This window comes from Boeremia exigua, assembly GCF_020726555.1.
Source record: "Boeremia exigua strain MPI-SDFR-AT-0100 chromosome Unknown C7974scaffold_7, whole genome shotgun sequence".
Classification (NCBI taxonomy): Eukaryota; Fungi; Ascomycota; class Dothideomycetes; order Pleosporales; family Didymellaceae; genus Boeremia; species Boeremia exigua.
The window spans coordinates 869350-894463 of NW_025763524.1; the positions used below are offsets into that span (position 1 = coordinate 869350).

The 25114-nt window shown below is 56.0% G+C and overlaps 10 protein-coding genes across 10 annotated transcripts; 7 read left to right on the forward strand and 3 right to left on the reverse strand.

Annotated features, from left to right (window-relative positions):
- Positions 1 to 250: 250 nt before the first annotated feature.
- Positions 251 to 3199, forward strand: C7974DRAFT_455477 (uncharacterized protein; the record flags this gene model as incomplete). The annotated part of the gene is made up of 6 exons (XM_046145969.1): positions 251 to 430; positions 522 to 748; positions 806 to 1152; positions 1203 to 1449; positions 2204 to 2407; positions 2479 to 3199. The coding sequence occupies exons 1-6, from the start codon at positions 323 to 325 to the stop codon at positions 3197 to 3199; spliced, it is 1854 nt and encodes a 617-aa protein (XP_045996212.1). The 5' UTR covers positions 251 to 322.
- A 271-nt stretch (positions 3200 to 3470) lies between these two features.
- On the forward strand, positions 3471 to 4602 carry C7974DRAFT_425104 (uncharacterized protein; the record flags this gene model as incomplete). The annotated part of the gene is made up of 2 exons (XM_046144459.1): positions 3471 to 3562; positions 3609 to 4602. 2 exons carry the CDS (start codon positions 3471 to 3473, stop codon positions 4327 to 4329), a joined length of 813 nt encoding a protein of 270 aa, XP_045996213.1. The 3' UTR covers positions 4330 to 4602.
- A 151-nt stretch (positions 4603 to 4753) lies between these two features.
- On the forward strand, positions 4754 to 5782 carry C7974DRAFT_434527 (ribosomal protein L18e/L15P; the record flags this gene model as incomplete). The annotated part of the gene is made up of 2 exons (XM_046144993.1): positions 4754 to 5215; positions 5270 to 5782. 2 exons carry the CDS (start codon positions 4754 to 4756, stop codon positions 5780 to 5782), a joined length of 975 nt encoding a protein of 324 aa, XP_045996214.1.
- A 3855-nt stretch (positions 5783 to 9637) lies between these two features.
- On the reverse strand, positions 9638 to 11124 carry C7974DRAFT_376945 (uncharacterized protein; the record flags this gene model as incomplete). The annotated part of the gene is made up of 5 exons (XM_046140318.1): positions 9638 to 9908; positions 9960 to 10162; positions 10194 to 10722; positions 10816 to 11039; positions 11071 to 11124. 5 exons carry the CDS (start codon positions 11122 to 11124, stop codon positions 9638 to 9640), a joined length of 1281 nt encoding a protein of 426 aa, XP_045996215.1.
- A 610-nt stretch (positions 11125 to 11734) lies between these two features.
- On the forward strand, positions 11735 to 13954 carry C7974DRAFT_201246 (uncharacterized protein). Its single transcript, XM_046136776.1, has 2 exons — positions 11735 to 12418; positions 12468 to 13954. The coding sequence occupies exons 1-2, from the start codon at positions 11966 to 11968 to the stop codon at positions 13863 to 13865; spliced, it is 1851 nt and encodes a 616-aa protein (XP_045996216.1). The 5' UTR covers positions 11735 to 11965; the 3' UTR covers positions 13866 to 13954.
- A 1393-nt stretch (positions 13955 to 15347) lies between these two features.
- C7974DRAFT_376947 (uncharacterized protein) lies at positions 15348 to 16265 on the forward strand (the record flags this gene model as incomplete). Its single annotated transcript, XM_046140319.1, has 1 exon — positions 15348 to 16265. One exon carries the CDS (start codon positions 15348 to 15350, stop codon positions 16263 to 16265), a length of 918 nt encoding a protein of 305 aa, XP_045996217.1.
- Positions 16266 to 16321: 56 nt separating this feature from the next.
- Positions 16322 to 17789, forward strand: C7974DRAFT_201525 (uncharacterized protein). The gene has a single exon (XM_046136781.1). The coding sequence runs from the start codon at positions 16484 to 16486 to the stop codon at positions 17402 to 17404; it is 921 nt and encodes a 306-aa protein (XP_045996218.1). The 5' UTR covers positions 16322 to 16483; the 3' UTR covers positions 17405 to 17789.
- A 1-nt stretch (position 17790) lies between these two features.
- C7974DRAFT_201266 (uncharacterized protein) lies at positions 17791 to 19920 on the reverse strand. Its single transcript, XM_046136777.1, has 3 exons — positions 19628 to 19920; positions 19290 to 19576; positions 17791 to 19242 (listed from the first exon to the last, which is right to left on the reverse strand). The coding sequence occupies exons 2-3, from the start codon at positions 19548 to 19550 to the stop codon at positions 18055 to 18057; spliced, it is 1449 nt and encodes a 482-aa protein (XP_045996219.1). The 5' UTR covers positions 19551 to 19576; positions 19628 to 19920; the 3' UTR covers positions 17791 to 18054.
- C7974DRAFT_201379 (cyanate lyase C-terminal domain-containing protein) lies at positions 19921 to 21133 on the reverse strand. Its single transcript, XM_046136780.1, has 3 exons — positions 20801 to 21133; positions 20313 to 20749; positions 19921 to 20262 (listed from the first exon to the last, which is right to left on the reverse strand). Exons 1-3 carry the CDS (start codon positions 20945 to 20947, stop codon positions 20241 to 20243), a joined length of 606 nt encoding a protein of 201 aa, XP_045996220.1. The 5' UTR covers positions 20948 to 21133; the 3' UTR covers positions 19921 to 20240.
- A 214-nt stretch (positions 21134 to 21347) lies between these two features.
- On the forward strand, positions 21348 to 24909 carry C7974DRAFT_360624 (uncharacterized protein; the record flags this gene model as incomplete). The annotated part of the gene is made up of 4 exons (XM_046139692.1): positions 21348 to 21667; positions 21889 to 22891; positions 22944 to 23455; positions 23506 to 24909. The coding sequence occupies exons 1-4, from the start codon at positions 21548 to 21550 to the stop codon at positions 24907 to 24909; spliced, it is 3039 nt and encodes a 1012-aa protein (XP_045996221.1). The 5' UTR covers positions 21348 to 21547.
- Positions 24910 to 25114: the final 205 nt, after the last annotated feature.

Consider the following 25114-nt stretch of genomic DNA (forward strand, 5'->3'; position numbering starts at 1 on the left):
ATCATCATCCTTCCATCTCAGGCGGCTCCTTTAACGATATAATCGTTAGCGATATATACTAAACCCTTAGTAGTATAGTATAGTAAGTTAATAGGACTTTTGTAAGGTAATGATGTAGTACATATAACCTCCCTGTACTCTGACCCACCTCGCTAAAGCACTGTCATCGCCGCGCATATACTAGCTTACTTGCCCCACAGCTACATTAGTCGGGTACCATCTTGAAGCATTAACACGTTATCACAATGCCGCAATATCGAGCCAGTCTAGACTCAAGCTATGCTCTTATAAACACAACAAGGCACCCTCTGTACTTCTACCAATGGCGCGCGTAGCAATCGCAGGTGGCCTCGGTAAATTCGGCCGTACACTCGTCGAAGTGCTGGCTGAGCAGGGCAAGCATGAGACTTTTACCCTTAGCAGGAAGAAGGTACGTCAATCTCCCCCCTCCCTCATAAGCTTTAGCTATACTTACCCTCTCGACGTGCATTGTGTCAACACCCGTCTGACGCACTTTGCAGGCCGCAGAATCCACGCCCAATGCCCATGTGTTGCGTGTTGACTACACCAACGTCGAATCACTTGCGCGGATCCTGGAGGAGAATCGCATTGATACTGTGATTAGTACGCTTGGGTACCACGGCAACGCGCTCGAAGTCGCGCAGATAAACCTTATCCATGCTGCTGTAGCAAGCACATCCACCCGTCGCTTTATCCCGTCGGCGTTCGCCATCGCGTACCCAGAATCGTAGGGCTTCACAATCTTATTTGTTGTTCCACGAGTCAACGTTGCTGACACCCGTAGCTCTGTCAAGCATCTCCCGACGCTGACGCACTACTTCGCTGCGATCTCCCTGCTGAAGACGTCGCGTTTGCAGTATACCATTTTCCTGAACGGCTGTTTTCTGGATTACTGGGGCATGCCGCACATCAAGACGCACTTGTCGCCCGCGCCGTTCGCGGTTGATGTCCAGCACAGGCGGGCTGCGATTCCGGGCGACGGCGAGACGAGGGTGACATTCACGTATAGTTTCGACGTGGCGAGATTTGTGGTGCGGATGCTCGACGAAGAAGAATGGGAGGAGGTTAGCAAGGTGGCGGGCGACGTGAAGACGTGGAACGCGTTTGTGCGTACTGCTCAAGAGCTTCTTGGTATTGTGTTTCCGGCCAGTGGAGAGAGATACACGAGCTGACGCGTGCAGGCGAGCCCTTCGATGTCTCGTATGACACGATCAGTGACCTTGAAGAGGGGAGGTTGACGGAACTGCCGGCTCAGGTAGACTGCTATGGAGCCATTCCCAAGCCGCAGTTCCAAAGCTTTATGAGCATCTTCTCAAGGTGGACGGCGGACGAGAATGTAAGCTTTGTGGAGGGGACGCTGAATGAGAGATTTCCCGAAATTGAATGCTTGAGTGTGGAGAACATGTTAAAGAAATGTTGGGTAGGCATGTAAGTTTTGGCAGGCCTATCACGAAAATCGAAATCTGTGTCCTTGTTGCTCGCTTCTTCCTACTCCTGTATCTTGTGTACCCCTTTTATCGTTACTGATGTGTTTGGGTGTATTTACATAGAGCAGTAGGCCTTTCCACGCATATCTATGCTAAGATCGACCCACTATGCTGGAAGCCATTCGCTAGGACAGCTGGCTTTCCTTCTCCTAATCGAGTATGAACATTCGCTCCGTAGGCATGTATGTTGCTCTATACGAGCACGCCTGCGCGGGGAAAAGAGTCTGGATTTAGACCACGGACACCAATACCCCTGAAGGTAGGGACCGTTAGGGTAGAGGACGAGCTGTCCGAAGACGAGCAGGGTGCTTCAGGTACCAGGTGCCAATGAAAAAGACATCGTGTGTGCTGGCAACATGGATGTACAGGTGGAATACTCGTAAGCATACTCCAGAAAATCGTTCGAGCACTTCTAGAGGGTACGTCGAGTTGTCATTCTGGGGAAAATCACACGAGGCCCATCGAGAAGCGAAACAAAGTCCTGCGCGAGAGGTAGTTGAAACTGCCCCGTCTCCAATAGATGGACTGAACACGGTGTATGTAGGCCAGGAAATGAAGTGCTTAAACAGTTGATGAAATTTGTTGTGAGCGTTTACGTCATAACTATTGAAATCGGCATCTGGAAGGCGCCGCCTTCACTCTGTTCTCTACCTCACCGTCACTCTCACCTCACCTTAACCCTTACCCCACCTTAGCTTCTACCCCGCCTCGACTCTCACAACCACAACCACAACCACAACCACAACCACAACCACACCAAACGCCAACACCACTTCGTCACTGAAGAAATCTACCGCGCCCTTCAGGTCACGAGAAAGCATGGCACCGCCCCGAAAGAAGCGCAAGGTCCTCAGAGACCTTGCAGACACCTCCGGCGCAAAGTTAACTGCTATCGATCTGTAAGTAGTCACTCTCAAATCGTGGCTCGGTCTGATGTACCTTGGTAAATACAGCTAATATGGATGGCCAGAACGACGCACAACTCGCAGCAAGCTTCTCCGCTCTTTCGACTGCCTGCTGAGCTTCGGATTAAGATCTGGAGGTATGCGTACGACGATATAGAGATCGACATCGAACCGAAGTGTTACCACATGAGACTCTCTGATCCGCTTGTTCTCAGCTATAGCCCGAGGAGTGACAGTATCGGCAATCCCCCGGGCTTCGTGTGCAAGCAGCACTGGATCGAGACATCTGCGTATGCTCTCGCGAGATGCACCTTCCACTTTTGTGACCCAGTCATTTTCTACGCATTTGTGAAGTCTGGCGACCCTATCGTCCCTCACGTACAAAGAGTCTCGATCGACTTTGAGTTGAGCGATGAAGAGTCGTCCGATACCGCAAAGAAATGGGCAAAGGTGCTCTCGCTCAAGTCTCTTGTAGGGAAGTTGAAGAGCCTGGAAGGAGTGGCCTTGGAAATGGATCTTTATGTGGGGGAGGAAGATCAAGATGCAATTGAGGATATGATGGCTTCCTGGGATTATCGGGGACTGCCCGCGATCATTAGATACTTCCAGCAGCACAAGTTGAAGGAAGAACGTACCTTCGTTGACGCCCGTCACCAACTCATCGCCTTCGGGCTCGAGGATACCAACGTTCCCGCCGACTGCTGGGTCAAGAACGTAGCTCGCATGCACCTGCTAGACTACCAAGGAGACATATATGCTAGAAACAGGTATCTTCTCAAGGAATGAGGGAGGCATCTCGGGAGGTGGAGCCGTCTAATGCATGTTTCAGCGCATGAGCAGACTTCAGTCATGTAACAACACTGAGCTCGAGGCAATGCAATTCTGATTTTGAAGTCATTATGTACGATTCCCATTAAATGAGTCTTTTCACTCCGTTTGCACCTTCCACAAACAAGCATGTAATCGCAACGGCGCTTGGCGCCCACATTCACTCAAAGGTCGAGAAACGCTTCACCACAACCACTCCACCGTGTGCCAACAACTTGACTTCAACACCATGCCTCCGCGAAAGCACAAGTCTACCAGCAAGGCGAAGTGGCAGAAACCACCCCCGCAACAGCACTCCGACGGCGACCATGCCATCGACTTGTAGGCTCTCCGACAGCCTGGCGCGCGCCACACTGACGAGTTGCAGGACTGCCCAGAACGCAATTCAGTCCCCGCTCCTTCGCTTGCCGGCTGAGCTACGCAACAAGATCTGGCAACTCCTCTACGGCGACCAGCACCTCGAGGTTGCCATTTGTCGGTGGGACCGGAAAGATTTCGACATGGAGTTTAGTATCCTCCGACGCGAACCTGGGCTATCCGTAAGCTGGGAACGCCCCGTACATGTCCCGAAGCCTTTCTGCAGACAGGCTTGGTCTGAGTCGATGGCTGTGTTCTTTTCGTCAGCAGTGTTCCACTTTCGAGACGTGACGAGGCTTCGCCGACTGATTTCGTCGCTTCCTCATCAGCCACTCGTTTCGCGCATCCAGCGGATCGGACTCGCGGGCTTCATTCTCCGCCAGCATGAATGGATGGGTTTACATGGAAAGCTTGACATGGTTACCGTGGGCAAAATTGTGAGCTTGAAGGGACTGGAATGGAGCATGGTGGTGGAACAGGAGGACGCGCAGCTGCTTGCACAGATGAACCACGATACCCTGTGGGAGTCTCTGCAGCTCGCAAAGATGGTTGAGATGTTCCAGCAGCACAAGCTCAGGGAGGATCTGACAACTGTCACCATCCATGACTACACCGGCTATCCCTTCCCTGGCAACGTAGCAGCATTGAGCGACAAGTTGCGTAGACGCCTCTTGGAGCACACGCCTCGGAGGTATTCCAGGCGAGGAAGAGGCCGCATGAGCAGTCCATAGGGCGGCCTCGAGCGGCTCACGGCTATTCAGTCAGAGTTTGGCCGACCTTGAACAGCTGCGACACCCTCCTGGAGCATGTAACTTGCTGGATACATGCCACGCCGGTACACTGTATCAGCCCAACGCTTCCGCTGTACGCAGAGAGGCTACTCCGACGCATCTGCGGCAGCACAGCTCCGGGCGAGAAAGCTTGTAGTACAGCTCACATGTACTTGAATATCTTCAGGATTTTGATGGATGTAACTAGGCAGCGAAAGCATCGAATAAACACACAAGATCAGTCAGGCGTTCAGCCGTGCGATGTGGATGTCTGAACATGTAGTGTGAAGTCGCCGCCGCTTAGTCATGGCTTAGTCACAGAATTTCTTCATCGCCGCACCTCTCCCGACCGCAACACCACCCGCAGTCCACAGCCATCGCCGCCATGCCGCCCCGGTTACAGCTCCTGCGGCTCGCCCGCCCGGTCCTCTCGACATCACGGCCAACGGTCCAATTTGCACTCCCCCTCCAACAACGCTGCGCCTCTATCCTCTCCGCGCTCTCCGACACCAATGGCGCCTACAGCAAGCGCATCAAGCGCGGTCGCGGACCCGCCTCGGGCAAGGGAAAGACAGCCGGACGCGGTCAGAAGGGTCAGCATGCGCACGGCAAAGTGCCCGCGGGCTTCGAGGGTGGCCAGACGCCGCAATGGATCACCAACCCGGAGCGCGGCCGCGGCAAGTACAACCCGTTCAAGGTCGAAATGAGCCCCGTCAACCTCGACCGCATCCAGAGCTGGATCGACCAGGGCCGCCTCGACGCCTCCAAACCCATCACCATGAAGGAGCTCGCCAAGAGCCGCTGCCTGCACGGCGTCAAGCGCCACGGCGTCAAGCTGCTCGCGCGGGTGCGTACCCTCCACACACACTGCTGTTGCGTGCCGTCTCTAACCCCTCGCCAGAACCCCGAGCTCCTCACAACCCCCATCCACATCGTCGTCTCCCGCGCCTCCGCCGAAGCAATCTCCCGCATCGAAGCCCTCGGCGGCAGCGTAACCACGCGCTTCTACTCACCAACCTCGATCAAGCGCGTGCTACGCTCGGACTCGCACCCCACCATCTCGCTCGACGCCTCGCCCGCCTTAATCGCGCAATCCGCCTCCTCCACGCCCTCGCTAATCCCCAGCCCCGTGCTCGACGCGCTCGCATCCACGGGCGCGGCCCGCAAAGAAGCGCTCGCCGCTGTCATGCGCCGCGTGGGTGCGCAGTACAAGTACCGCCTGCCCGACGCCACGGGCCGTAAGGATATCGAGTACTACAGGGACCCCGCGCATAGGGGCTATCTGGCGTGGACGCTCAAGGAGAATGAGTCGCCGAGTTTGTTCTTTAAGACGCCGGGGGGCGCGGCAAGGAAGGAGGGCGGGAATGCGAAGAGGGTTGCGGCTAAGGCTTCGGCGGAGAACAGGCTGTTTTAAGCGGGGAGCGGGGGTGGAGGGGGGAATCGTGGATTGTATCATAGCTGTGTACATTGGGTGCTGGCGCAGGGTGTATGAGTTGGATGTAGGAAGCATGCAGAGCAACGCAGAATTACATATCACCAACCCACAACTTCAAGCTCGCGGACGCAATCTGCAACCGAAATGCTACGCACTGCAGCATCTCTTGCCTCCACCTCCACGCATGTACGTATGCGAGTCGAGAGCCCACGGCATCTCGTCTCTCGACACGTGAATCACGCACCAGAGACTACCCTGCCTATCTAGACACAAAGCACACACCGGACCTCACAGAGCACACCTCGGACTTCACAGCACGGCACACGCCGCGCCCGCAACGTTCGAGTGTTCTCACTCTTTCGCGCACGACGACCCCCCATCGCGGCAAGCCAAGCACGCCTCCCTCCTCCCAGACGTGCTGCAGCTCCTCCTGCGCACCCAGACAAGACGCACGTCACTTCCAGCGCGGAGGCATCCACAACAACGCGCGCCGCCGCTTACGCTCAGTGGCTGGGATACTTAGCTGGGCGAGTTAACGCCGTGGTGCCGTCGCTGGTGGTGTCGTCGCTGGTGGTGTCGTCGCTGGTGGTGTGTGGATGCGAGGAGACACTCCAGCGCGAGAACCAAGGGCCCGCACACATCCCGCTGGGACGACTCGAACACCCTGCCCGCCGCGCACCGCACCTACACTTGCACCCCGAGCCTCCCCCGGGCCGCGACGAGCGCTGCGCTCGCTGCCCGCGGACACGGGCGTGCGAAGCCACACACCCCCCCGCGCCAGACTACATCTCCAGCGTCTCCAGCGTCTCCAGCGTCTCCCACGCCAGCAGTAGCAAGCGCCGGTGGACGACAGCACAAGGTCCCGCTCGCTCGCTGGGCCGTAGTCGCACAGGCGCAGGAGCACAGCACCGGGGCCCGAGACGGACGGGGCTCTGCAGCGACGGGGCGCAGCCACGGGCGGTGGTGGGAGTGCGAGTCTACAGGCGCCGGGAATGCGTTTGCACGGCTGGGGGTGCTGTTGTTGTTTTTCCTCGGGGCGCGGATAGTCGGATGGGGCGCGGTTCGTGTTCGGGGTGCGGCTAGGCTGGCCAGCAGCAGCAGCAGCAGCAGCAGCACATGTCTGCTGTTTCGGGACGTGACACGGGGAGTCTGTTTTGCAAGCAGCGCGGAGGAGCGAGGACATGGAGGAGGAGGGCCTCGGTGCTGTGCGACGAGGCGCCGAATGGGGGCGCGTCGGCGGATGCCTGGATGGAGACACCTGCAGCCCCCGCCTTGGCTGTCTGTTTTGCGGGCTCGAGGGCGCGACGAACCAGCGCGTTGCTGCGACTGCGGACGCGAGCTGTGGCGCCGGGAAATCCCTCGAGAGGCTGTACAGTGCCCAACGCGTACGGGCAGTCAGGCATGCAGACCGCAACTCAGCGACCAGACGTAGGTACACGGTCGGAGCGGTAAGAAGGTGCTACTGCCGCGCTACACGTCGGCGTCAATGCGTCCATTGCGCTGACAAGGTTCGAACGTCCAAGTGTGCCTTGTGCGATAGTGCCCGGGTTTGGGCAGATAGGAAGGGACTCCTCAACACGCTGCATCCTTCAGGATCATGACACAGGCGGTCCAGCGCAAGTCAAGGAATTGGGGCACAGCGACATTCCACGAGACCGGTGATGGGATGCCTTGGAGTCGGGCTCGGAGCTTCTGGAGAGGACGTGGAGTGTGGGCATGTGGCCGAAACCCCATTGGTCGACACTCAAGTCGTCTTACCTGCTTTTTCTAGCCCGGGCGGGGCATCAAAGTGGAAGAACCTGAAAACGCTGTGTAAAGGAGCTAAACTTAAACCCGCGATTGCGGTTTGGCCAGGGAAGGGGTCTCCAGACTCCGAGGTACAGCCTTCGCGCATGCAAAAGATTTGCTGTTGAGCATTCTTTCGTTGCATATGACCCAGGGCAATGCATTCGCGCAAGGTCGGTGGGATTCCCTGCTGCCTGATTTGGCAAACACGAATTGCCGGAGCCAGGATGTGGTTGTCGTGTTCCGGATGACAGGCTGAAGCGCACCGCAATCGCAGATGATGCCTTTGTAAGGTCGTAACCGGTAATAGAGGCAATCCTGGTGTAATAGACTCAATCCTAAGTTGGCAGATCGACACGAGGAGGCTAAATACATCCAACATGTTGACGTTCCGCAAGAGGCTTGCATCGTTGCAGTTTCGATACTCATTAGGGCTTGGTTAGCTGATGCGTAATAAGTTATTAATGCACAGTGTGTCGGCTGCTGCACACGAGTAGATTGCGCTAGAGGACATGCCGTGGTGCTCCTCGGCAAAGACGACGGTTGGAGGCATAGGCCGTATTGATTCAGGATGTGTCGTGATGTGATGGACGCGTCTCAGCGCGGTACGTCTCAGCGCGGTACGTCTCAGCGCGGTACGTCTCAGCGCGCCATGGAGGAACTAATAATGGTTCCAAACACGGCATAGGCTAGTCGCACCCAACGCTTGCTCACGGCTGGGCAACGACTCGTAAAGCAGACGATGCCGAGTGTCATCCGTATCACCCCCACTAATCCTGATGAAAATTACTTTCGTTTCTTTGCATCGGAACCAGATTCGTCATCTCCACAACTCATTCGGACTTTGCGGGATCGACGTCGTAATTGCATGCGGCATGTGTGTGTCAAAGGGACTGGTGGACCGCTACGAGGTTAGCTCCTTGATGAGGCCATGCTCACGCCAACATCAAGTTGTATCACGACTCACTATGGGAGTCGTGCAGGTGTGCTGAGGTTGATTGCATCGAGCTGAGGGTTGCAGATGTGATGTGAGGTTTCAATTCCTTGCCAAATATGCACAAATAGCCGAGCATGCCATCAGCCTGATGGGGTCAGCCCCTTCATTGAGGTGGGAGGCGGCTATCCGTGTTGGGCAGGTATATTGCCGGTCCTTTCAGGACAAAGACAGGCTTGCTTACGTGGACGCCGAGGGCGAACGCAGCATCCCTGTCGCTGTTGGGATGATGACAAGACGTCTCGCCTTCTGCTCCACCATGCCAACGACAAACTTGTCGTCAAGCAGGATCACCGGCGGCAGCAGGACACGGAAGACAGATTGTGGTTCCCAGGATGTTGCGTCTCCCTTGCGTCGCGCCTCCGATTACCATCCCCGTCACGGTTACACATTTAGCGCTGCTGGCCTCACCAGAGGCGTTGCCTATCAACGACCAGGCCGTTTGCCGGCCGAGCACCGCGTCTTGAGGAGCAGCGACGCTTCACCATGGTGTTGCTAGTGCAGGGACAGGGTCTCGAACGGACGCTGGGTGCGATTTGCACTTGACGTGGCGTGGGCGGCATCAGATTGTTTGTAGAGGTGATCTAAGAATGGGCACGTGAGAAGCGGCAGCGGTCATCAAAGCCGGGCCTCAACCGCACGCAGAAGGCCCGGAAGTGACGGTAGCAGAGTGCAGCAAAAGGCAGGCATACGCCGTACGGTAGGTCGATACGTGTTTCGCCAGGGGCGTTGAGCAAGCGGTCCTGCGGTGCAGATTGCCTCAACTTGGAACCACATAATCTGGCCTTATTGAAGAATGTCTAGCGTCGGGATACAGACAGAGGTGTGATTCGCCAAAAGCGGCGAGAGCGAGGGATGCAAGCTGAGGTGCAACCGTCTGATTCGGCGCAGCGGCGACGCAGCATAATTTGCAAGAAGAGGATTGCAAGATCAGCACTTTGGCCAAACCTCAGCCTGCAAACTTCGCATTGGACAGGGATCGGGCTCGGAATTAGGGAGTGGTTAGGGCAAAGTAAGACGACAACCCTGCTGCGCGGTAGGTGGACAAGCGAGTGCTAGCGGTTTGGCGGCTCGATGCTCGTATCGCTGCTTCTGATACCGATGGCGGCAGCACCGCAGATTCGCGGCGGGCTCAGCGTCGTCTTGCGAACAGCTGTGCACCGCGTGCAGCAGGGCGAGTGGGCGAGTAGGGCAGCGGCCAAGCACGGCATGGGTGAGGGTGTCTGACAGCCATCGATGGACGCAGCAGCGATCTCGCGCCGTGTCTGGGACGCGTGTGGGCACATCATCATGAGCTGCACGACGCTGTCCGAGGAGCAGTGGTGGCTGCACGGGGCCAAGCTCTCAGCCGCTTACGGCAACGGGAGCTGCATTTACATTGGCACTTGCACTTGCACTTGCACTTGCACTTGAGGGCTGCTCGCACTGGCAAAGTTACCGCGGCGATGGACAAGTGGGCGTGGCTGGGGCTGGCAGGGAGGTGTCCTCATCATCTCGTGTCGCCCGCGTTGGCCGGTGCAGCAGGCCGTGATGCAAGCGTAAGGGATCTCAGTGCTCACGCTCTTCGCAGCGCCCTCTGACTGGCACCGCAGGCTCGGGGCGCAGGCCTACTGGGCAGCGAATTGACGAGGCCGCCAGCGCTATCGTTTCTGGACTGATGGTGTCCCACGGACGGTGGCAGACGAAGGCCGGCTGTGAGCAGTCTTTCGTGTGCAGTGGGCCAGCCGCCTGCAACGGCAGCGGTGGTGTCGAATGAATGCTGGCTGAGGTATCGCCTGCTTTGCGCGGGCGAGCCGGCCAATAGGCGCGCGCGGTGCTCGCTGAGGCTGCGCGCCGGTCGCAGCGGCGCAGCACTGGTGCTGGGGCTCCTTGGGGCGTCCTGGACGAGCGACGCTCCGGGCTAGCGCCAGAGCACCACCTCGCAGGCCGTGACTCTTGGACGACGACGGGGATGTGGATGTGCTGCGGGTCAGATGGCGGTCGCCGGCCGTGAGCAATCCAGTCCATGGCGGCGAGGCGCGGCGAGCCCTGGCGGGCACTTGACTTGCACACTTGCAGCGCTTGCAGCAGTGCCAGATTCGAGAGCGGCCAGTGTCTGCATTGACCACGGCCTCTGGCCCAGCTGGCCGCCCGCGCGCGGCTGTGATTCGTCGAGCCGAGCAGTTCACATCCTGCTCTAGCGCGCGAAACAGCCGTCTGCGAGAGTCAGACTGTGCCGTCAGGCGTGACCGACCCGTGTTGATTGCGACGATCCACCATGGGTGCTCGCGGCGTGTGGTTCAAACACGGCCGGCCGCCAGCGCTCACCAACTGCAGCTGCAGCACTCGCGGTCGCAGTCGCAGCCGGGGCCGGCGACTGCGCGCCTGCCGTCCCTGTCTCTGGCTGTGCGTGTTGCAAGCAGCGCTCAGACGACCACCCACGGCCGTGTGCTGAGCGTGCCAGCGGTGCCAGCTGTGCTGCTGGCCACAGTACCAGTCAATCGCTCACAGTCCACAGTCCACAGTCCACAGCCCAGTGTCGCCGCTGCGTGTGAGCCAGCATGGCCGCGGCGAGCCACACCCCTGCTCCTGGTCGTCCCTGGTCAGTGGCCAGTGGTCACGCCGCCGAGCGCGCGTTCAGACAGGCATCTGCGCATCGCCCGTCGCTGATGCAGCGCTGAGGCTTTGTCCCATAATATAATTAACCCCGGTGCCCTTGGCGTCGCGCTCGTTTGTGTGGCCCGCCTGCTTTGGAGCTCTGTGCAGGGGCTAGTCTGCGCGGGGCGTGGTTGATGTCAGAGCTGTTTCTCCTTCTGGATCAGCTCTTGGGGCTTGCCTGGATCTTTCCGACCTTCACAGGAATTATGTATCAATCCAACGGCCCCAAAAGCCATGTCTGCGCAAGCAGCTGCGAGCGGCCCGCCGACCATCCGCCTCCCTGACTATAGACAATACCAATCGCCGGGGTCACGCCTCCAAACCATACACTACCACTTCGTCCCCTCCGCCTCTCGCCCATTGACTTCTTGCATCTTCTTTATGTGCCCTTCGCTCCCCTTTGCCTTACCGTACTAGGGCCCAACCACGCAACGCCCGACGCTCGCGACCGTGGCTCACCTCTCCTGGAACCAAGGTTGCATTCATAGGCTCAGTGCTCGCATATTTCTTACAAGTTACAACACCTCGTTGTCAACCGCCTCCTTGCTTGACAACATTCGCCGCTCACCACTTCCCTTGTCACGCCCGTTGGTGACGGTCCGGTAGCGTCTGTTTGCAAGCACCAAGGCCACGCTATACTGAGCACAGCTGCCTCGCTCATGCTCCCCGGCATACGTAACGTCGCCGCTGCTTCACCTCCACATCGCCTTCACCGTTAACCGAGCCGCCTCACCTTCATCGCCCACATGCTTGAGCTACAGCTCCCCCGCTCCATGTCTCACACTCTCCCCCGGGAGCCTTCCTTCGACTTCCACTTCTCATCCTCCGTCCGACCCACCACCAGGTTCGACTCGGGCACCGTTCAAATGCATCTACCTGTCCCCCGTATGTCAACTGGCTACGAGCTGCCCGCCCCCAGGCGGCCCTTGACGCCTCCCGCGATGACAGGCTCAGCGGTCAAGGTCATGTCATTACCGCCGAGTCAGTGTGCTGGCCAGCAGCATGGCTACCAGCTTCCTGCAATTGGGAACTCCAGGTCAGCAACAGTGGTAACGAGCCCTGCCACGTCAAGGCAACAGCAGCAACACTCACAAGAAGTTGCTCAAACGCCACGGAAGAAGTGGTCTATCTCGCCCAATCTGCGAATTCCTTCCACCATCAACACACCGCAAGAGGGGCTTCCGCAATTGGCGGCCGAGGTGAGTGCAACTAAAACTATGCCAGGTGATTGAAAACTAACTGATACAGATTACCTGCCTGTTTTGGTTCGAGAGTTCGAAAGTGCTGAACCAAGTCGTTGCAGATTCAAAATCACCTATTCAGCATGTTCAGGCCCTTGTCCCCGACGCGATACCGACCAGTGGATTCCGCAAGTGGGTAGCAACGATCTTGACAACAACTCAGGTTGCCCAAAACGTCATCCTGCTGGCTCTCCTGTTCGTCTGGAAGTTGAAGCAGACCAATCCTAGCGTGAAGGGCAAGCCAGGTAGCGAGTACCGTCTTCTGACGGTTGCTCTGATGCTTGGCAACAAGTTTCTGGATGACAACACCTACACCAACAAGACTTGGGCGGAAGTCTCTGGCATCTCAGTGCAAGAGGTGCACATCATGGAGGTCGAGTTCCTCAGCAACATGCGGTACAGCTTGTACACCTCGAAAGAGAAATGGGAGGCGTGGCACAAGGTCCTTGGCAAATTCGGTACTTTCTACGATCGAGCCCGAAAGGTCCCTGCAGCTGGCACGATCAGCCCCTCGCTCGCGGTCCCACAAAACTCCATTCCATCGCCACAAACGAACCAAACCTCCCCACCAACAACACTGTACTCGCCCAATCCCTTGGCGTTCTCCAACAGCACACCACTTCTGCAGCCCCAGGCAACGTCCGCACAAGTCTCTCCTATTGGATCTCTCCCTCCTCTAGGACCTATTGTGCAACGCAAGCGAAGTACCGACAACACCGCTGAACCGCCAATGAAGAGACAGGCTCATGGATTCGCACCCGGACCCTACTCGAATGCTCCCCTTGTACCGACATCGCAATTGCCTGTAGACAAGTACTTCGAGCCACCCCCATCCACAAACAGACTGCCCCCTTTGCCGAGTCTTGCTATTCCACCTCCGCAGCAACAGCACATGCCTCCTGCACAACTAAAAAACTGGTCAGAGCTTCCATTGCCTGTTCCGGGTAACCGCTCCATGGCTATGGTGTACCCACCACCGGTCCAGTGGCAGCAACCAGTGAGCACACCAACTTCTTCGGCTGCGCCTCCGTTTTCCACACACCACACACCAACTGCGGATCGATCTCGTCAAATCAGTCCCTTCACACATTCGAACAATTCGTCTCCTACGAGTGTATCGTTTCCCACTGGATCACGACAACTGTCTCCGTCCTACTTCTTGAACCAACGACAGTCGCCATACCGTCCGGTCCGCGGCGTGCACACCCTGCTGGTACCTCCGCCGCAGGCATCCATTCAGAACCCAGCTCGCAACATCTCAGAAGATCAGATGCATTACCATCCCCTCGGCCGTCCTATGACGGATCGTCGAGCTGGCCCTTTGCCGTACATGGACCACAGTGCATGGCCTGAGCAGCACCAGTTCAACCAGCTTCCCGTCCCTCACCAGCCGGTTTTCCGTTGAGGACTACTTTCATTGTACAAAACTTCCGCAGCCATACATCTGGGGGCTAGCGATCTTTCCTGGTTTATGAGCATTTTTTGTTAGCGTTTTAGCGTGCATATTGTTGGCCGATAGACGTGCCGACTTCTTTACATCAGCATCATCGGCGTACCCTGTACTTCTACACACGAGCCATCTTCAGCTCAGACCAAACGGTCCCGCACGAAGAAACGTAGATAGCCCCTCAAGGGACTGGCTGCAAACCAGCGTGGTCGCAGTCAGTAAAACAATGAGAAATCCGAGGTTGCCTGCCTCCGGATCTTGCCTAAAGTAAATTCCTCAAACCTTTTTCAGATTTGTTGTGATGTCTCACGTCCTGGGCCAAGCCTAATGACCCATGGTAGCGCATTGATTGGCCAGATCCTTGGGAACCTGATCTCGCATACTTTCGCCTCCGCTTGCCGTATTGCGTCCACAGACCCAACCCATCGGGCCTTCTTGCGGGGTGGAACTTGCGCTTGATGGAATTCGAAAGAGCTCCGCGCGCTCCGCCTGGAACCTTGAAACACAAATCCTGCATCTGCTCGACAAGCGCATCATCTCCGCTCGTTCGACCATGAATCACGATTCGACCCGCATTTGCTCAATGGCTTGAATGGCCTGACATGGTATGGAAAGTTACTCGGGATCTGGACGCGAAAAGGAACGTCATGTGCGGCGGTTCAAGCGACGCTGGGTAATGGAGGCTGGAGGTTCACAACGAACAAAGGACGGAGAGGGGTCGATCCGGCGTCCGAGCATCAAGAGCTGAGTAAATGACAACAGCAATGTCGCCTGCGCAGGGCCGACTCGCGCATCGACACCGAATGCAGGTCTTGTTTTCGACGACTTGCGTCTGGAGTCGTGGTTCGATTATCAAGACGTTGATGTAACGCGACAGTACCCTCGTTTCGAGGGTTTTCAACAACACGGACTGCGGGCTGAGCTGGCTGTACCATTGTGCAACTACCATGTCATCCCACTGCTGATGACGAGCTGCACTTGCAAGACATGGCGTTCCGTGGAGCGAGATCTTTGGCGCCATGCCGAGTGCAGGCTCTTAAGAAGCGCCTGGTGGAACACTGGCCTTGGAGACTGCATCGAGTGAATGCAGCCCTTATCGTTGCAGGCGAACGATGGTGGATTCGTCTTGGTATGATTACGAAGAACCGCTGGATGTTCCGCATTAGTCCACCAATCGTTCAATCTTGGAAGAGTAAGAGCTTACCTTTGGACTCTAACAGTATTCTCATGTACCAGACGGCCATCTCTGAACATGGAATAAACTCACTGGATTCTCAGCAATGCTCAGCAGTAAGCATACAGTAGGCCCGAGTGGCATCACGTGAAGTGGGGACTCCAGGCTACAACATGTAAACGTGGCTAAATACAACGCACGACACAACGACATTATCTACGGCCCCCTGCTATCCTCCTACATTAAACAAGACATCCAAGACCGTAATGAGCGGAATATCATCATCTCTGCTTCAGCTTCCACCAAACATACGTGATAGGATCTGGACCTACGCATACGGGAACCTGATCATACATGCTGAGCCAGCATGCAGTGATCAGAAGATGACGACATCAGGGCACTATGCCTTCAGATACGAACTCTGTCAGCAGCCAAGCTTATCCTCGGGGTCGTCGAGGATGCCCGACTGCTGCCCTGGCTGTCAACGCACGCCTTTCTTCTGGCCGATTGTCAGCAAGCAGTTTTGGTCCGAGACTACTGAAACCTTCTACAAGTCAGCAGCGTTCAAGGTTCGCAGTAGCATCGATCTCTACATACTTGCCTCTTCACAGCAGCAGAGCGTACGACGGGTGCGCAACCTTGAGGTTCAACTCGGCTTTGGTATTAGACATCACAACCGGATCTGGAGCCCAGCAAGGTGTCATAGTGTAATTATTAACTTCGCAAATCTACAAGGTCTCACGCTGTTGATAGGTCTTGTGGTCGAGGACGACAGCAACTATACTGGCACTTGCATCAGCTATGACAGCAATGGAGGAGTTGTTACCCGTGGGAGCAGGTTGGAAGGCTACGAATGGCAGCTCCAAAGGAATTGGTTTCCCCTGTTCCTGCGCGCGTTTCAGCAACACCAACTACAGCCGGCTCTCACCAGAGTCGCCCTCATCGACCGCAAGAAACAGAGACAGAGTCCGGTTTACCACGAGAAAGACCGCAGGTGGCAGCAGGATCCGTATAGTGGACAGCGCAAAGACGAAGCCATACAAGCTGCTCGGAAAAAAGAACTCGAAGCGAGGATGAAAGCTGTGTTACTTGCTCAAAATATTCGTCTCTTGTTCCCGGACTGGGAAGCTGAAAACAAACGGATCTTAGAGGAGGAATCACGCGAACATAGCAGTTCATCGTGATATGGCTACAGGGGTTCGTACGTCGGGTTGATACAGTGTGCCGGCGTGATATGCATTCAGCAAGTCAGAAGCCCTAGGAGAGTGTCGTAGCTGTTCTGTATTGGCCAAATTCTCGTGAGATAGCAGCCGGGGGAACTACACCCTATATTCTGGGGGCATCAACATATTTGCGGGGCACCTCAGGCACCAGTGCTTGGCAAGGCCATCCATTCAGGCAGATGCACGTTAGCGTGTCGTACATGTGGACCGCACTTATCAATCCGGTTGATACTTATTCAGTCAGTCCCAGCTTCCGGGCGAGTTCAATAAATACATCAAGCACTTTCATCACCATGGGTTCACGTAAACTTAAAAGAAAAGCTACGGACGAGACAGTCAACACAACAAGCAAGCGCCCAAAAGCCTCCAGCGGAACGCTCCCAACACCACCACCCATGCTCTTCCGCCTCCCAGCTGAACTCCGCAACCAAATCTGGGAACTCGCATACGGCACGCAAATCATCCACGTCGCGCTCGCCTCGCTCAACAAAACCGCCGCCACCAGCCACCCAGACCTCTCCTACACCGCCCGCCTCAGCGAAACCTTACCGTACCACGAAACGCCCCTGCGCCTCCCCCCAACCGTCAGCAAACAGTTCCACGCCGAAACCACAGCCGCCTTCTACGCCACAAGCACCTTCTTCTTCACCGAGCCCCACGCATTCCGCGCCTTCGCCCTCGCGCCCCACGCCTGCGTCCCGCGCGTCGCGCGCCTGCGCATCCAGCGGCTGACGCACCACTGGGACGACGCGCTGGTGTGCTCGCTGCTGGGGCGACTGCGCGGGCTGCGCGGCGTGTGGCTGACGCAGCACGTCAACGGGCGGTGGGTGCCGCGTGGGCACGCGGCGAAGGGGCTGTGGCGCGTGGTGCGCGCGTTTGCGCAGTTCGAGCTGGAGGCTGCGGCGACGCGGTTCGAGCTCGTTTTGTGCGATGTCGTGGAGGGCCCGGATCCGATGGGGGCCATGTGGACGAGGAGAGTGCACATGCGGCCTGGGATGCTGGGGTATGCGGAGTGGGTGGGGTTGCAGCGGGAGTTGACGCAGGGGCTGTTGGAGTATACGCCGCGGCGGTTGTCGAGGCGGTTGGCTGGGGGCGGGTGAGGTGTGTGGTGTGCTGGTACAAGATTTTGCTAGTCGTATCGGTGATTGTGGATGTGTATGGCTCATCGCAAGACTGGTATAGGCGGGCATATACTGGTAGCGTACTAATATATATACAGTGGACAGCACTGCAATTGGCTCTTATCTGTCGGCACGCCCTGCGACCTGTCAACCAATGTTAGCCAGCTACTCACGAGTACATATGCAGCCGTTCCACGGACAGCCCGTAGAAGGGTCCAGGCATGGGGGTCCACATATCCTGACGACGAGTATCGATAAACACCCTTTTTATACGCTTTTCTACCGAATACTCTTTTATTAGAACATCCTATGCACAATATCAACTATGTAGGCAGAGGGACTGCTATCGATTGTCAAGGTTTTTATTTTCGCTATAGAGCATTTGCTGTGGCTGCTAAGCCTTTGCTCTCGATGCCGAAGTCCACAGCTACCTGTGCCAGAATCCTACTGTGACGTCTCGTATATCAGGCTACGAAGACTAAAGCAGAAGGAAAAAGTCTCTAACCACAACCCTGACCACCTTACACCGAATTACCATCGTCAAACTGCATGGAGATCATGATGTCTCCTTGACAATATACCGTAGTAGTCCTGCCATACGGCTCCGGCCACTCGTACCACCCCAGCCCTTACTTCTGCCAGTGGTTCTGCTTCACGTCATACCCTATCTGAACGCCACGCTTAGCAGGCTCCTTCCAGTCCGGAGGCTTAGTGACCGTGTACTGGAGGTAGGAGGCGACCGGGGGCCTGTATGGCTCGATCCGGCCCGTATCTGGGTTCGTGATCATGAACTCGGGGTTGTTGAGATGATCGGGGCGAACAATCTCGTTGACACCAAGGAAACCGCCAGACAAGCTATCCAGGAAGATAGCGAAGTCGTCAGCCTTATTAATTTGGCACCTAGCCCCGCGGCTCTCGCAGTGCGCCATCAGTGCAGTTGCAGACTTGAAGTACTTCAGGCATGATGGGCACTTCATGCGAGTAAGACGGTGATCGCAGTTGATGTGGTTGTTAAGGTCGCCAGGTGAATCGAGGGTAACCTCACACACGAAAGGACAGTTGTACTTGTTGATGACGGAGTCGTAGAAACGCTCGGGATTCCAGTCGGCACTCTGTGGATCCCAAAAGCGTGTCTTCATGATGTTGATGCCGTGCTCTTGCTCCATACTCTTATCATGTGCAGCAATGGAGAACTCCTCAGTCACTGGTGTGGCTTTGGCGTTAGGGAACAGGGTGCTACTAGCTGGCTTTCCGCCACGGCTGGCCCAGACTTTGAGCTGGTGACCTGTCGATGTGGAACCCGCATAAGATGAGCTTCTGTCGGTAGACTGAGGAGCAGATTTCTGCGATCCCACGACAGTGATCGACTCGTTGTCATCGTTCACTGACATTGCATCGATATTAGAAGCAACCTCTTCGACGTTGTATCTGGTGGCTCGAGCATGCGACGGCAGAGGTGGGTATGGAACAGCTGAAGCAGGAGGAAGAGACGTAGTGGAGGCGTCAGGCTGAATGGCAGCGAAACTGACATCTCCAATCTCTTCATCTTTGTCCAGGGGATCGTCAAGACAAACACCACCTTCTTCTTCATCACCGTGAGCGGCTTCGAACTTGGCCTGTTTGGCTTGGAAGCGTGCGATGGCATCGCCGTCCTTCAACAGTGCCATGATCAAGTGCTTGTGAACAATATGTCCTTGGAACTGAGATGCAGAGATGACATCGCAATAGCTGAACTCGAGATGCTCAATGAACAGGCAAGCTCTGTAGAAAGACTTGTGACAGCCAATGCAAGTCAGCTTCTGGTCGATTTTGTGGGTCTGTGTCCATCAGCGTTGTCATTCTGAAGTGAAGATCGTATAGTTACCAGCTCGATGTGACGCTTCAGCCCAGAATCGGACTTGAATTCTTGACCGCAGACACGGCAGGCCTTGTTGTGCATGTCAGGCCTGTAGATCTTGTGCATCGCCATGTCGTCGTAGGTCTCAAAGTCCTCGTCGCACTTGTGGCAGTAGTCATGGTCGTCATCAAGCTTCTTGTGCCGCTGCATGTCCTTCTTGCTGTTAAAGTAGAGGTCGCATTGGGCAAACGTGCACTTGACTCTACTTGGGTCCACGATCGTTGGCATGATGGGTGTCGGGGCTGCTTGTGGAGCTGCTCTACGCAGTCAGCAATACTGTTTTGTGCGAATGAAGTACAACGTACATTACAGACGGACGTGCTGCTCTTCAGCACCTGGTGTACGGTGACGACTGTGTGTGCGGTGTCGTGAGTGAACAACGTGGCGGGGCAAAGGAAAGTGCAGCCTGCTTGGTTGGAGTGGGTGGCGGAGCAATTGAGGGTGCACGGCTGGAGATTAGTGAAGTGATGGTGAGAAGATCAAATACTTGGGCACCTTCTTATCGGGCCGCGTATCGGTTGGGTGCGAGGTGAGAGTGAACTCAATGTGAGAGTGGCGTGTGTTGAGGTAAGAGCGGTGGAGTTGCGGCTTTGTATTTTGCGGCTAGGTCCAGCTTTGAGCGCCGAGCGTGTTGCAGTATGAGCACAGCGAAATTGATGAAGAACATTGTGAAGCGCTGTCAGTGAGAGAACACATATTTGTACCTGCTACAATATCGGGCGGACCGTCCTGCCACGTAACAGCCTACACAATGTAAGTGAGGACCATGGTATGAAAGGCAATCCGTTGGGCAGTCAATATTCCCCCACATTGCCATCCTATAGAATATTAAATTAGATTCGCATGGCCAACAAGAGGCCTTTGCCGTATCTATATCCTACGGGCCGGGTTTGACATGCTTCATTAATCATCAAGCCTCTAGAATCGCGAATAAGGCAGCCTGAAGCAAGTCAGTATATCAGCAAACACCTCAACCAAGACTATACATACCACTTGCCCCTCAATGTGATCTTTGCCCACTCGCCCTTCTCGTCGGTCTCCTTCTCGACCTTAGTCGAAAATGAAATAGCGCTCATGATACCGTCACCAAACTTCTCGTTCAGTACAGCCTTGTACGCGTAACCATAGTTCTGCACAATCTCATAGAATCGGTAGACGAGCGGGTCCTTGGGAGGCATCTCAAGCGCTCGGCCGCGATCTGGGAACCCGGAGAGCTGCGATTCGAGGATTTCAGCAGGGATGTCGAGAACCTTGGATAGCTTCTGAATGTCCTCTGGTGAGGCCATTGCTTGTCCGTAGAAAAGGGCAGCGATTGCTACTTCGTCACGTCCAACCTCTTTCGCAATGGCTTCAAAACTGAGGTTCTTCTTCTTCTTGGCTTCGAAGAGTGTGGGCGATGAGGGGGGGAGTTTGGGGATCAGGTCTTCCTGAGAGGTGTCAATTATGTCTCGAGTATAGGGAGCGTGACTGTTGCTTACCTGGAGGGTAGCAATCGGGTGTTGAGACATCTTTGCAGGAGTCGAGTGGAAGCACCGGGTAGCTGCTGGTCGCAACGAAGCTGTCGCGGGAACAATTGCGCGAGACGCAAAGCGGGCAGAACGTGCAAGACGGAGAGCAGAAGACATGTTCACGGAGGTATTCAATTAGATAGCTACTGTACAGCTGCAGGTGCTACTGAGGGGAAGATAAGACAAGAAGCTCGGGATGTCTGACTGATCTACAATGACGTACTATCTCCGCACCAACAACGTCTTGGATCCGTCAGTCCGAATCTGTACCTTCGTAGGTTAATGATGAGGCTCTCGCCCTGAAGAGACTCTTCTCCGCGGCGCTTGAGAAGCCCCCACGGCAAGGCTAACGGGGTGACGGCTCGTAGGAGCTTCAGAGAAGCGGGAGCTTATCCAGGTGCGGGGGGAGGGCTCAAGCTTGGGAGCCAATCATCAAAAAACGCAATTGGGTTGTAGAAGAAGAGCAGCACTAAGAAATATGCATAACGTTTTATCTGCCGTTTCCACACTCTGATCTCTCGTACGAAGTAGTGCGGACCCAGGTGTGCTGGCAGTCCATTTGGTATGTCTCAGCTGCGCCTTCCCTGTTGATTTTGGTGCCCCACCTTCCAGGGCCATGACCCCGCGTCATCACCGCCTTTGGGCTCAACGCGCAACACCCGCGAGACCTTTGAGATCTGGGACTCGCACGACTAGCTAGCCTCTCAATCCTCCAGGATGTCCCGTCGGGATGATGACCTGGCGTACGGTGACTATCACGGTCAGCGGGAGGGTGAGGAAGGAGACCGGGGCTTGATCGGAGACATGGGGCGGCGCTTCTTTGGAGGCAGGCAAGAGGTATGTGCATTTCATGGGCCACAATGCTGTCATAGGTACACGGTGTGCATGATGCACAGTTTCAAGGGTAGCAGAGGCGTCGAGGAACCTGGCTAGCCCCTCGCGGTCCCCGTTTTCTCGCGGCTTAGCCTGCTGTTATCCTTGCTGTGCTCCCGCTGCAGCTATCGTCAGCTGCTCGTTCTCCCTTCCACACAGGACCTTTGTCTAACACCTCGCCCTAGAATTCGCAACCTCAGCAAAGCTCGTCCAACTCTGGCGGCATGTCCTTCATCTTTGACAGGATCCACCAGGAGGTCCACAAGATCAGCGCCGACATTAAAGATTCCTTCAATGCAAAGAACGATGCGCCCGCTCAGGCACAGCAGCAAGGCGAACCGCAGCCAGGACAAGAATACCACAACCAGCATCGGTTCATGAGCTTTGCTCCTGAGCGCCATGGCAACGACATCAAGTGGTATGTCGACGGTGCTTCGTACATGCACGCTGTGTCAGTCGCATTGGAACAAGCTCGCGAGTCGATCTGGATCTTGGACTGGTGGCTGTCCCCAGAGCTCTACCTCCGCCGCCCTCCAGCCAAGAACCAGCAGTACCGAGTCGACCGCCTGCTTCTGGCTGCCGCCGAACGCGGAGTTAAGGTCAACGTTATAGTCTACAAAGAAGTCACCCAGGCTTTGACGCGTAAGTTTAATCCATTTGTGCCCGATTATCTGCATTCCCTTCTGCCACACTCTACGGACCCTATTACGAAAGGCCTTACACGGCTCGGTCTCGACGTTATATTCAAATCTCTTGAAGAAGTGGAGAGGACAAATCCGCTGATCGCACCACCTATTACAGTCTCTAGTGCACACACAAAGCATCACTTGGAGGAGCTTCACCAGAACATTGGTGTTTTCAGACATCCTGACCATACTCCCGACGCCTCGGTCCTCTCGGGTCAATTCTTGAACACCATGAAGAACATGACTTTCTCGCCCGCGAAGCTTGCACAGTTGCCGCTGGACGGCCTTAAGAGCGTATACGGTTCCACTGACGGTACGGTGTTATACTGGGCTCATCACGAGAAGCTTTGCTTGATCGATGGCGCAATTGCATTCATGGGAGGATTGGATCTGTGCTACGGACGTTGGGATACCAACTCTCATCCAATTGCAGATGCCCATCCTGGCAATCTTGATCGTGTTGTGTTCCCAGGACAGGATTTCAACAATGCTCGAATGCTAGGTAAGAAGCGACTGGACCACACGTATACATGTTGTGAGCTGACGCCATCTAGACTTCGCTAATGTTGATCATTGGGAGGAGAACAAGCTCGATAGGACCCAGAGCTCTCGCATGGGATGGTCTGATGTAGCCCTCAACTTGCGCGGACCTGTAGTCCAGGATCTCCGCACACACTTTACACAGCGCTGGAACTTCATTTACGACGAAAAGTACTCCCACAAGTCGACCAGGTACCTGAGGCTCCCAGATACCAAAAGCGGTGCTCAAGAAGGTGGTGAGCAACAACCTCAGCAGCGCGGATACGATGAAAACGAGGAGAGCTCTCGAGGATTCGGCGGCGATGGCGAGGAGGGTGAGCGAGGCCTACTTGGCCACGGCGGGTTTCGCCAGAAGATGTACGAACGTGTCAACCAAGGATACCAGCAGTACTACGGCGGCCATGAGCAGCAGCAGCAGCAATATCAACAAGAACAGTCGCACGCTGAACATGGAGCTCAGCGGGCCAATGTGGATGCCCAGATTACTCGTTCGTCTACGAAATGGAGCCACAACATCACAACCGAGGTTAGTGCAGCACTTGATAATTCACCGCACTCGTCCACTGACAGCACTAGCACTCGATCCAAAATGCCTACGTCGAGACCATTAGGGATAGTCAGCACTTTGTCTACATCGAGAACCAGTTCTTCATCACAGCTACTGGAGATCAGCAGCGTCCGATCAAGAACCAGGTTGGTGCGGCTATTGTTGAGCGTATTGTCCGTGCTGCTCGCAATGGCGAGAAGTACAAGATGATTATTGTGATTCCAGCCGTGCCGGCTTTTGCTGGTGACCTTAAGCTCGACGAAGCCCTGGGCACGCGAGCTATCATGGAGTTCCAATACGATTCCATCAACCGTGGCGGGCACTCAATTTACGAGGAGATTGCGAAGGCTGGCTTCAACCCAATGGACTACATCAGGTTCTACAACCTCCGCAGCTACGACCGCATCAACGCCAGCAAGGTCATGCAGGACGCCGAGCAGCGCTCTGGTGTCTCATACGGACAAGCTAGTGAAGGCTACGACGCGGCTAACGAAGGCTCGCGTTCGCGTGAGGCGTATGAGATGGATGCCGGCTACGACGGCGGTGTTCCAAACGACGGAAGGCAGTCTGACTACAACCGGTACCAGCAGGAAGCCCAGCAGCTCGGTGGTCGTCAAGGTCTTGGAGACGGCCGCTGGGATTCAGTCTGCGAGTGCTACATGCTCAACGGCGAGGACATCCGCAACGTCCCATGGGAGGGCGGCGCAGTCGACGAGATGGACGCATTCGTCAGCGAGGAACTCTACATCCACACCAAGCTCCTCATCGCCGACGACACCACCGTCATCTGCGGCTCCGCCAACCTGAACGACCGCTCGCAGCTTGGCGACCACGACTCGGAAATCGCCATCATCATCCGCGACCCCGACATGATCGACTCCACCATGGACGGCCAGCCCTACCAGGTCTCCCGCTTCGCGGCCTCGCTGCGCCGCGAGATCTTCCGCAAGCACCTCGGCCTGCTCAAGCACCAGCCCGTCGACGGCGTCGACGACAACTGGCAGCCTGTCACCGTCCCGCAGGTCTATGACTGGGGCTCCGACATGGACCGCCAGGTGGCCGACCCCGTGAGCGACGAGTTCCAGGGCCTGTGGAACTGGCGCGCCAACACCAACACGCAGGCGTTCGGCAAGGTCTTCCACCCGGTGCCCTCGGACGAGGTGCGCAACTGGAAGCAGTACGACGACTTCTACTCGCGCTTCTTCGGGCAGAGCGAGCAGGACAAGGAGAACAAGAAACCTAGTCTGTACAAGTGGGGTCACGTCGTGGCGGAGAACTTCAGCCAGGGCGAGCAGGGCGTGCAGGAGGTCAAGGAGGTGCTGAGCACCATCCGCGGAACGCTGGTCGAGATGCCGCTGCTGTTCCTCAAGGAGGAGGATATTGCCAAGGAGGGCGTGGGGCTGAACGCGTTGACCGAGGAGATTTACACGTAGATACTGTATTGTGGGCAAGTTGGATATCTGACGTTGGATTTTTTGGGACACACAAATCACGAACGAAGTACCTGTCCGTCGATGATCGTCTGAAGCAGTGACTGACCAATATGTCATTCACGCCGCTGCTTGCACAAACACGGGCAAATCAATACGCACACCCAACGCCCTCGCTTTTGTCTTCGCAAACAAAATACCTCACGCC